Below are 12,454 nucleotides of genomic sequence, written 5' to 3' on the forward strand. Positions count from 1 at the left end.
AGAAAAAGTGGTAGATTTCTAAATTCTTGAATCCTGCCTTCATTTGTATTGTTTTCTCTTGACTGTTATTTCTTTGAGAGAAAGAGGGAGAAAATCATAATGTATTGCAAACTAACTTAAAAATATAACTCTTCCTCTAACAGAATTGACAATGTACATATCTTAGATAGCTGCCATGATTGTGTAGCAGTATTACACTTATTATTAATATGAGCCGAGGTGATGCCATGGTTAGAGTGCAGGCTACTTCTGCTGATCACCAGCTGCCAGCAGTTTGGCAGATCGAATCTCACCAGGCTCAAGGTTGAATCAGTCTTCCATCCTTCCAAGGTGGGTAAAATGAGGACCCAGATTGTTGGGGGCAAAATGTAAACCGCTTAGAGAGGGCTGTAAAAGCACTACGAAGTGGTATATAAGTCTGTTGCTATTGCTATTGCTATGAATAGGCCATCCAATTTCATTTGAAGTCTCTCTCGCTTACCTTTACATATCACAAATACCCATGCTAAGCTTACATATTTACATTTCATGTTCACATTATGGAAAATGTAGCTATGGGGAAAGCTATTTAGAACCAATTTAACTACAGGTCTCCAAATTTTCCTGGTTCCAGATCTTTGAGAGGAGATTTTCCATCCCACAAAAAGCTGAAGTACTGTATATTTGGTGGGGAGAAGGTCATAGGCTTTGGAATTCCCTGAACAGAACAAGACAAGGATATCCTTTGTCACCATTGTTATTTGTTTAACCCTTGGAGTATTAAATAGAAACATAAAATGGGATGAGAGAATTGCTGGAGAGAAGATTAAACATATAAATTATTGCATTTGGTGATAATTTTGGAAGACCCTTTGGAAAGAATAGAAATGTTAATGAAAAATTAAACTATTTATCTATTTAACTAATTAAACTATTAAAGTTAATAATGATAAAATGAAGATGCTAACAAAAAGGAGAGCAAAAAGAATGATAAAGACCAAGATTGAGATTTTCAGATTGAGAAAAAAATAAAATGAATTACCAGTATATGTTATTTCAAGCTAATTATACTAAAGTTTCAAGAAAGAATTCAAGGAGGATATGTTAAGATGGGGAAAATTGTCATTGGGATAAAAATGAATGCATTGCCTAGAGTGATGTTGTTGTTTTTTTGTATTAAACAATACCAATTTTGACAACTGATGTTCCATTTAAGCAATGGCAAAAAGCTAGGTTCATATGGGAAGAAATAAACGAAGACTTACTTAGGATGCAAAGAAGCGAGAACTGGGATGGCCTGATCTGAAATTACACTTTGCAGCCTACTGTTTGGTTTGAATGAAAGAATGGATGTTCCTGAGTAATAAGAGAATGTTAGAACTTAAAGAGCACAACCTGATATATGGATAGCATGATTTTTGATAATATGATAAAGTTAAGGTTAATGTATATTTTAACAATCATTACATTAGAAGTGCTTATTGAGGATATGGAATACATACAAATGGGATTGATACAATTTAGGCTGTGCCTGGAAAATGCCTTTTGTGAAATAGCAGACAGAAATGGTTAACCTATTGAGAGTTATTAGCAGCACAGAATTTATAAGATGTGGTCAAAGAAGGAATTGACTACACAGAGGATTTAGTTTCCAGCAGTTTTCATCTGTAGAGTTAAGAGAAAGATTTAAAGTAGACAAAAGGATATTAGGAACTGATCAATAAAAGACAGAATTTGAAACAGAATTATGTGAAAATGATGAACATTATACACTTAAAAGCAAAAATCACTTACACCATAATCACGAAATCTCCAGAAATGTAAAGTCTACAAACTTGAAATTTGCCACGTATGTTCCTCTTGGCTTCTAGATGCTCACTAAAAAAGGATTTTTCAAAATGACCATCAGAGCATTAGTATTTCCTATATTATTATTAACACCAGATTGGGTGGGGGGGGGCAATAAGTTGACTTTGTAAATATACAAATAGAATGAGACTATTGCCTTACACACTGTAAGCCGCCCTGAGTCTTCGGAGAAGGGCGGGGTATAAATGTAAATTAAAAAAAAAACCACGGTCTAATGCTGAGGAGTTCTACACCCCCTCCCCACCTGAAAAGAAATCTGCTCCAAATGCAAAAGTTTTACTTTTACAGCAGCAAGCAAGGGATAGGATAGGGGAGGCTTCTGTGGGGCAAGGCTGAGGGAGAGAAGGGGAGAGGAGAGGCCGATTGTAACTACTCATTAATTGTCAAGCTGTAGGTGTCAATTTATCAAGCCCCATCACATAGTTTCGTAGGGAAGAACAGGCATCCAACCAGTTGCTAAAAATATATGTGTTTTACTGAAATTTGAAACAGGAGAAGAACAGGTTAAAGAGCGTATGATAAAATGGGCTAAGTATTTCAATTATAATATACAGATGGATCAATGGGAAAATATGTGGTTGAAAGGACTGAACTTCACATTATGTTACAATTTAAAAGAGAATGTTTGTAAAATGCTCTGTTGATACATGGCATCAGGAAAACTTTCTGGAATGTATAAAGGTGCTAAACTTATACTGGAAATATGGTAAATGTGAATTGCCATTTTATAATGCCTGATGGACTTGTAAAAATGTTAGAAAAATTAGATTAAAATATACACAGATACAAAGAATTTAAATATTAATGCTGAACTGAAATATCAATATATTTACAATAGCTGTAAAGAAAATTAGAAGCTGTTTCTTTATATCTTTGTATCATTATATCTTTTTTCTTTTTCGTTCTTTCATCTTTTATTTCCTACTCTTTTCTTTAAATTTGTATTGTTTTTAATCTGTAAAAATGTCCCCAATAACAATTAATTAAAATATTTCTCTGATTAAAAAATTATCTGATTATTTGATAGCCTTTGATATCAAAGTCTTTTTACTTAGACAAGCCTGAGTCTACCAAGAAGATGTTTTCTGTTACTGCTATTGTGTTAGAGTGACTCACACAGCAATCTGGTATTATATACTCATTTTTATAGCTGCCTTAGAAGACAATTTATGGAAAAGTGAGCTATAAATTAATTCCTATTTAATGTGTATAGGAATTGCAGAAGAAGACTCTTTTCCTTGAAAAATCCTCCAAAGCTGTTAGTACTGGAAGGAAAGTACTGGAAATGTCCTTGACCATGCAAAAACAGCTTTTGAGGAATATTTTTCATTTAGATTGTGACAAGGAAGAAAAGGGGAGAAAATAAAGTCCTTCTCTTCATTTTGCAGTGACCAACCTCCCCTTCCAATGATTGTTATTATTGTTGACCTTCTAGTTTTAAATAATAGAATTTGGGGGCCCTAATTGAAAGGAAGAACAGTTGTGTAAGCAACCTGAAGCCACTTCATTACAAATCATTGTCTTGAATCAGTGAACAGATTTCATAATGTTTTCTCACTCATCCAATTTCTCCCCTAGATTATTGATCAACGCAGAAGGAAGCGTGGTCTTGTTCCAGTTTGAAGAAGTAGAATGGGATCATAATCAACTTTCTGATAAAATACCTAACCAAGCAGTCATAAGCAAATTTCATGACATACCAGCCCAAATAAAGCCACCTCCATATACAAAATCTGTGCGGGAGAAAAGAGCCAGAAAGAAAAATTGGAAGCTATACAAAGAAGCTGATGACACAGTACTTTCCTATTATATTTCCCAGCATGCCACAAGATTATCCAAAGGTGTCCCAGGTATATACATTTGTGCAGGTATAATTATATATGTATGTATCTACTGTATAGCAATTTGGCAACAAGAATCCCTTCTGCCAACAATTTTATCAGAGTGAACAGATGGTAATGGATGCTTGGTCAACGGGAAGTCTTTTCTTCGGATCAATAAGATAAATACCATCTACAAATGTACTCTTAGAAGGAAAGAAAATGATATGATTGCTCTGACTGTTCTTCCATCTTATGTTAAAGTGAAAAATGCATTCAGGTTGATTACCTAAACATTGAACTATAGCGTCCAAATAATCACATGGTAACTAATGCACTGTTTTTGCCAACCAGTGGCAATACAAATTCTATACAACTGTGAATCAGTTCTGAATGAGTATAATTAGAGTGATGCAGTTGTGCATATTTTGGGGCAATTGCTAAGTCAGCAAAAGTAAGTAGAATTACTTTGAAGTTTTACTAGCAATAGCACTTAGACTTATATACCATTTCACAGTGCTTTACAGCCCTCTCTAAGTGGTTTACAGCATCAGCATATTGCCCCCAACTATCTGGGTCCTCATTCTACTAACCTCAGAAGGATGGAAGGCTGAGTTAACCTTGAGCCAATGAAACTCGAACTGCCAAACTGCTGGCAGTCAGCAGAATTAGCCTGCGGTACTGCATTTTAACCACTGTTCCACAACTGCTCTGTACTTAATGAACTCTGTCAGGTCCCATTATTTATACCAAGTATTACACCTGTTTAATTCTCATGGAGATATTTCAGTAAGTTTTAATAGATTACAGTGGAATTATAAGATAGAGATGCTTCCAGACAGGTTTTTTTGGAGTATCAGTTAAACGATTGTATAAGTATTTTATTTTGCTATACTGTAATATATTTTAATGGGAAAAAAACATAGACAAAGTAAGATAAATAGATTCCAAGCCAAAGATATAAAACCTATGTTTCATCTTTTATAAAATTCTGCAGTGAAACGGAAAAACTGTATGATAAAAGTTTTATCTACAAACACCATGAATTATCTTTTCACATTTCTTTCAAGACTGAAAAGATCTGGTAAACTTTTCTCCCAAGGTATTTGATATTTTTCAAAACTTGCCCTATTGAGGATCTTTATGCACACAAATATACATTGAATATGTAGTCTCATTGTTCTACAAAATCCCACTGTGGAATTAACCCTCTAACCTTATGAGGCCATATTTAATTAGAATCATTCCACGGCGTTCTTTTGCATCACATTTTGGTCTGTTAACCATGCGATTCTCTTCTAGCCCTTGTTTATGAAATTGTGAAGACTCCTTTACCCCGGAAGAGAGAGGATAAGACAGCCATGGCCCTGGATCCATACCAAAAGCACAGACTCTCTGAACTTGCCCATCAAACTTTAAAGGAACATCGGTCTTCAACAATAATGAAAATTACTTCTGGTAAAGAATTTTTGGGTATTATTTTTAAACGTTATAATGGTTACTGATATCCACCTTTAGGCTACTGATTAATACCTTAACAGAATGAAGTTCATTTTTAATTTATAGGCAACATTATAGAAAGTTACAAAAAAAAAATGGGTAAACTGTCATGCTCTCCCAATTTCTTACCAAAGTGGGGTATTCTAAAAAAAGAAAAGAAAAGAAAAGAAAGAATTGGGAGAAAATAAAAATGGAAAATTGGCTTAAAGCCTGCATAGACTTATCTGATTTTCCCAAATCAAAGGCAACTAGAAAATATGACTATTCTTTTCAATATATTTTTATGCTATAACCGTGATGACAAACCTATGGCACACCAGCCGTTGCCCGTTGCTCTTCTGGGTTCCAGCCAGCTGGTCTTCGCATGCGCGGGACTGCTGGAAACCAGGAGAGCAGCTCCCTGGTGCACATGCACGTGCTGGGAAGCTGAGCTTCTGGTTTCTGGTGTATGCATGCGTGCTGGCCAGCCGATCTTCGCGTGCGCATGCTTGCCAGAAACCAGAAGCTTAGCTGCCCAGCGCATGGATGCGTTCTGGGGAACTGCTCTTCTGGTTTCTGGCACTCCCACATGTGGATGCTGGGGAGCTGCTCTTCCGGTTTCCGGTGTTCCCCCGAATGCGCTTGCTTGCTTCTGTTCTGGCACTCGGTGCCAAAAAGATTTGCCAACACTCTGCTATAAGCTAGGATTCCTGAGTATGCAAAGCCAAAGTTACTAATTATTCAGCTAATGATGGAAAATACCCTTAAAGAAGCAGGGGGTATTAAGCATCGTGTCTGGTCTTGCAGGTGGAAATTGGAGGCATTCATCAAAACCTTTTAGGATAACTCTTTTCACCCCACATCTTCCTATACGCAGATTGTTTCCTTTTTGAATTCTCTCCCTTAAAATAGAAAACAAATAACAGCTAAAAGATGTGGAAGGTAATTTTATTCCTCCCTTCATTCCATTCATTAGGCCCTTCTGTTGTAGCTTTACCTTCATCCATCTCTGTGCCTATGCTTTCTTTCCATTCCCCTCCATGTCGATGTGCGCTGTCCCCATTCAATGCCAAACGAACCATTCAGTCCAAATGGATATTCAAGCCTTCCCTGCACCCAGGTTCTCATAATGGGAATGAAAACTTTTAGAATTATAAATAAAATGATATGGGCTATGTGCCAAAGAGATCTTTTTATTGCCTTTTATTGCCTTTGTGGCAACTGTGAATATAAGAAATTCAATATGTTTAATGAAAAGAAGGACTGGGGTGACATGATAGCAGTGTTCCAATATCACAGGGGTTGCCACAAAAAAGAGGAAGTCAACCTATCCTCCAAAGTACCTGAGGGCAGGACATGGGTGGAAACTAATCATAGAGAGAAGCAACTTAGAACTAAGGAGACATTTCTTGACAGAATGATTAATCAGTGGAACAATTTGCCTCCAAAAGTTGTGAATGCTCCAACACTGGAAGTTTTTAAGAAGAAGTTTGGATAACCATTTGTCTTAAGTGGTGTAGGGTTTCCTGCCTAAGCAGGGGGTTGGACTAGAAGACCTCCAAGGTCCCTTCCAACTCTGTTATTCTATTCTATCTAATATTCTTATTTACAATGATAAAGACAGAATTTGGCACAAGAAGTACATATTGTATTTAAAAGTGAATATAGACACACTTTTTAAAAAATGACAAAAGAAATAAAGAGCCCTGTTGAATGTCTGCCGGGTTTTCACAAGGCTTAAAGCTTTCTACCATTATCAAAGACAAAAATCTGATTGATGTTTAGAGTAATCTATTATGTATTATTATGTTATATCATACACAAAATATAATTCAGGCTTCAGACAAACCATAAAGGTACTACTGTAGGTCCTATTATTGACCTCTGCATAAAGAACCAAGCCAAATTACCTTAAACTGCTTGTTGCATGGCAGTTTATCTTAGGAACAGTGCAGTATGATGTTAATATCAATTAGTACTGCTTTTACTTGGGATAGCCTTGGGAATTTGATGAACAACTAGTCTAAATTGAGCAGATGGGGAGGTAGAGGAATCTTAGAAAGAAATAAGGCATTGGCAAGTTCACACTTTATAAATGAAATGGTGGACTTTCACCATGATCTAATGCAGTGAGGGAGAACCTAGGACATACATGTCAGAGATGACACATCATGTTTTGAGTGACGTGCCAGCTTTCACCAATGCTCAACAACTATTCTTGAAATATTATTGCCCCATTCTTGTGCGATTTTTGAGGCTGCAAAGGTCATGCAAGAATGGCTGCAGTGGATGTGGAAGTGCTTTCTCTGAAGCCACTTCAAGAATGAAGGCCCTTGGCAACCCAGAGCAGCCTCAAGTAGGCTGTCAACAGAAAGAAAATACTGAAGATAAAAAGTACATGGTAAATCTGTGGGAGTTCTGGCCCATGATGAAATTGCACTGTTCCCCAAAGCTCACAGGCTTTAGGGTACGGGACAAGGTTTTCTTTTTCAATAGCAGTAGTGATGCTAGGGTTGAAGTCAAAGCCCAGGCCTTGACTTCAGGCCCAGTCTTTGTGCTGCTGTCAAGTGTCATTGTTCAAGGTAAGCCTAGATCAGGGGTCTGTAACCTTAAAAACTCAAAGGGCCATTTGGACCCGTTTCCCAGAGAAAAGAAAACACCGGGAGTCACAAAACACTTCCCGTGCCTGACTATTTCTTGAGTGGCCACAAAAGTAGCACATGTAGTTGAATTAAATGTTCTGAAACTTTTCTTTTCTTGGATTTATCCATGGTTGGCCAAAGCTCAATAAATTGCGTGCCGGTGTGTGACACATATTTTGAGTCACAGGGAGCCGCAGCAGAGGGGTGAAAGAGCCACATGCGGCTCCAGAGCCGCAGGTTGCTGACCCCAGGCCTAGATGAAGGGGAGATAGAGAATTCTTTTTTGTTTGGGTATGGGATATGACACATCAGTAGAATCAAGTCAGGCATTTTCCAGACGTTTGACAGGCCAAGCCCAAAAGATTTGCCATCACTGACCTAATGTATGCTCAGTTGGAAATAAGCTTCACCATATTCAATAAGCTTACTATAGGTAAGTGCTCACTGATTGCAATTATGATTTGCAAAGCATTACCCTCCCAAAAAAATAGATATTTGAGGAAACTGTTAGAGAAGCATTGGAACATTGGACTGGATGAATTCAGTGCAACATATTCCTTGCATTTCCTGTTCTTTAAATATCAGAATTGTTTGCTTACTGTATATAATTCTGTAGCCATTTATTTTATTTATTTATTTATTTTGTCACAACATCATATAAAAAGATTATATAGATGAATGTACCTTGATGAACGTACCTTGATGAACGTATCTTTTCTTTCTTTTATGTACACTGAGAGCATATGCACCAAGACAAATTCCTTGTGTGTCCAATCACACTTGGCCAATAAAATTCTATTCTATTCTATTCTAGTATATAAACATATATATGAGTAAATATTAGGAGGTATAAGCATATATATATCTATAGGAAGAATTATTGAACATGCATTCCTTTGGCAGGCATCAGCTTAAATACAGCCACTCAATAGAGCCTGGGGCAGGGTGAGCTATGACTTGTTCCCTGATGTTGAATCCCTGTCTTATAATGCTAATTGGGTTTTATTTTTGTTCTTCCTGCCATTGGGTATTACTGTTGATGGTTTCTATGTTTATTTTTTTATTATCATTATCAGATGCTTTTAAATCTTATAATCCTCTGTGATTAAGATGATCCATACGTTCATTAAATTAATAAATCAGTTTCCTGGGTTTTTCAATAAAGCTTCTGGTTTTTCTAATTCTATAAGTATTTTTTTATGTCAGTTTTTTAAGACCAGGTTGGGGGCTCTACTGAGTTTCCCCTGCTTTCTGTCTTCAAGTTCTGTCCTCTTCCGTCCTGATGTCAGTAGGTAGTATTTTAGGCTTTAAACTCCTTTCTCTCTTTTCTTTTTTAAAACAGATGAGGAATTAGTACCAGAAGCTCCACCCGCTTCCTTATTTCGTCAGAATACCAAGGCTTTGTTAAATCACGTAAAGAAGAGGCATCCTATTGGTCCCATATCTAATGATCAGATACTCCTCACTGTCAGTACAGTACACCATGCCTATCAACAGGATGATGTCAGTGCCAATATGGCATACAACGTGAACATTAAAGATGCTTGGGAACCTGTTCAGCCCAAGAAATTACAGCCTAAATCAACTCTAACTTCTCAAAGTTCAAAGTACAAGGCAATAGATCTAGCAACCCAAGTGAAACAACTAAAGGCTGTTGGTGTCACTTTAGGTATGGAAAAGATTTCCTCACCTTATGAAACCAAAATGCTACAGCTCAACACAAAGAATTCTTTGCTTGGGAGTGCTGTGAAATCCTTCATTCCTCCCCCCTCTATCACACGTTCCAAGTCTTGCAGCAGCTTGTCAAGAAGAAAAGCTTATTTTAACATCTCATCTCCAGCTGTTGCTAAGAGTAATATCATTGGTGGCATTACAACTTCAGCTGAATCCATCAAAATAACACGAATGAAGATTGCCCAACCTGATACCAATGTAACTTTGCGGCGCAGAAAATATTTTTATGCCCTTAATGCAAATCCTTATCGTTATAATTCTGGGTTCCAACTTCTGACTACACAACAAATGAAAGAATATGAAGAATCTAAGATTGCAGAGTATCAGGCAACCAAAACAAAAGTTATTGCAAATAGAGAAAAGGTGTGTAAAAATGCTTGGGTAAGGAAAATTAAAGGTCTTCCTATAGATGACTTCACTAAGGAGGGCAGAACTGCTGCTCCTGAACTTGGAGATAATGTTTTCATCTGAGGCTAACTTCTTTAATACAGCTGACAAACCCTAAAAAACAAATGCCAAATTCCAGCACATATACTATTGATTTCCTCTGATCTGAAACTTTGTCCTATTTCCCTCTGTTGGGAGACTGTGACAAACTGTACTATATCAAACAATTAGACCTTCTTTGTTTTCAAAAATGAAAAGTTTCTCTCCCTTTCCTAAAATAATTCCAGTTTGCAACATTTGCATTTTATTAAAGTTCCTGTTCTGTTCATGAATGTTTATTAACAAGTTTGATAATACCTTTTATAAATTTTGCTTCATAAATTATATGTGTGCATTTCTGAGGTGTCTTACTTGGCTGATATCTTAGTGTAACTGTTTCACTGTGTAGTTATAAAAGTTATCAAAATTATATGTTTACAACATATTTTTCAAAATTTGAAATTAGTAGTGTTTGTTTTGTACCATACTTTCTTATAGAGTCATTGTTTTACAGACTTTGTTCTTAGGTGCAAAATAGAACAGAGATAAAATCAAATGCTTTTATTATAATTTGCACAAATGACACAGTTGGGTAGAAGTACTGCACATGCTCCTAGACAGAAAATTGCAGCAAGTGACCCTTCTCTTCACATAAAAAGCTCAGTGGGAGCAACTAAATCACACTTCCAGCAATATCTTTTTTCTTAGCCTAATACCTGAGGGGAGGGGGAAGCTATTATGAAAAAAACCTGGAGCATCTGCAGGATCTTGCTGCATTTGTCAAAGCTTTGCCCCTTTGAGGCACACATGCAATCAAAACTTAGGTACACATTCAAAAATTGGGTGGGACTTGGGACAGTCAAAAATTGGGTAGAACTTGGGAAAACACTGCAATGTATTGTACATCACTCCGAGCCAGTATATGTTGATCAGAAGGAGAAGAATGGCCTCAAAAATAGCAATTGGGTGGCAAGGGAGGATGGGTGGTATTGAAGCTAAAGTATTGGAGAGATCCAGAATCCTATTTACATTTAGCACTGGAGAGATCCAGAATCCTATTTACATTTTCTCAGGTCACCCAACCTCACAGACTAGTTGTTGGGGCGCAGTGGGGATGGGAGATGGGAGGAGCAAATGCTATGGATACCATTTTGAGAAAGATGAGATGGAAGTTAAACACGTTTTATCAAAGATCCTTTCTACCACCATCATGTGGCCCCAGATGGAATAATGATGAGGCTCTTGGCAGGAAAGATTGAATCCCAACTTCACTGCATCAGGTCAGCTATCTCTATAGCCTACCTGTTCCTCGCATGTAGTTTAATTTGGCTACATTCCTCAAAACTGTGGAAAGAACTTCAAATAATAATTCAAATTTGGGGATTTTGCCTGCAAATCATGCTTAAGAATGTTAAAATCATGTTTTGGAAGAATGAAGCAAACTATTTGAGAGTAGCCATGGACAAAAAAATATATAGCAGGGAAGACATTATTTTTTGAACCATATAATTATTAATAGAAAATATTTAAAGGCAAATTTATTTTCTCATGTTTCACGAGTATGCAGTAGATCAGGGCTGTCAAACTCGTAGCCCCCAGGCCTGATGCGTCACGCGCTGGCCACGTCCACGCCTGGTTTAACAAAGGGGAAAAAAGTCCCAATACGTCACATGACACCGCCTTGACAACATGAGTTTGACAACCCTGCAGTAGATAGTATGCACAGAAATATCATTTATAGGCATCATAGTGGGATGTCATGTAAAAAAACAACTTTTATTTTGCCAATAGATTGTAGCAGATAGGTCTTGTACTCTTCTACATATTTCCTTAGAGCACAGATTGTTAGAAAAAAAATGTTCAAATACTTAGCATTCACTATTATTATGACAAAACAATGGTTTGCATCATTATTCAGATCTTTCACAGAAAGAGACATCCATTTCTCAGATTTTTTACACAGAAGATAAATGGTTGGGCGCTAAAATACGGAACAAGATTATTACAGAAAAAGACAAAAATAGGTTGTTATATCTGTCAGTGTCCTTGAAGATTGTAGGGGCCATCCAGCACTCTAAATATAGCCAAGTTGATTTTATCAGGGCCCTCCTCCCATATTGTTAAATCATGTTCAGTGCTTTCATTGGTGCTTTGCAGCAAAAAAGAGAGAGAGAGACGGAGAGAGACAGAAGAAAAGAAAAAAGAAAAAGAAGAGAGCTGCAAAGTTCCTAGATCTGTATACTTGGTTGCATTAAAAATACTGATGAAATTGAGTCTTGGCATGCTACTACAAATCCTATACATCTGCAGGGAAGGGAGGGAGGTTAGTTTAAGAAGAAAAAATTGCTGCCAATCGGGAAATGACCAGCCCGGAGACTGTACAGAGCTTCTGAGTGAAATGGAAACAACCTTTATCGCAATGTTTAAGGAGCAACCCGTTTCCAGGAAAATTGCAGGGACCTATCCAGGCAATTGCCAGGAGTGAAGACTGACTCAAAGGCAACT

At 37.0% G+C, this 12,454-nt stretch overlaps 1 protein-coding gene across 1 annotated transcript in view; it reads left to right on the forward strand.

Moving 5' to 3' along the window:
- Positions 1-10,183, forward strand: part of FBXW10B (F-box and WD repeat domain containing 10B) — a 29,358-nt gene extending 19,175 nt beyond the window's left edge. Inside the window, exons 12-14 of the mRNA XM_058169660.1 lie at positions 3,427-3,698; positions 4,971-5,126; positions 9,132-10,183. Of these exons, the coding sequence (XP_058025643.1) occupies positions 3,427-3,698; positions 4,971-5,126; positions 9,132-9,994 (1,291 nt within the window). The 3' untranslated portion in view covers positions 9,995-10,183. The remainder of the gene's footprint in view (positions 1-3,426; positions 3,699-4,970; positions 5,127-9,131) is intronic.
- The last annotated feature ends 2,271 nt before the right edge of the window (positions 10,184-12,454 follow it).

This window comes from Ahaetulla prasina, chromosome 2 (genome assembly GCF_028640845.1).
Source record: "Ahaetulla prasina isolate Xishuangbanna chromosome 2, ASM2864084v1, whole genome shotgun sequence".
Lineage (NCBI taxonomy): Eukaryota > Metazoa > Chordata > Lepidosauria > Squamata > Colubridae > Ahaetulla > Ahaetulla prasina.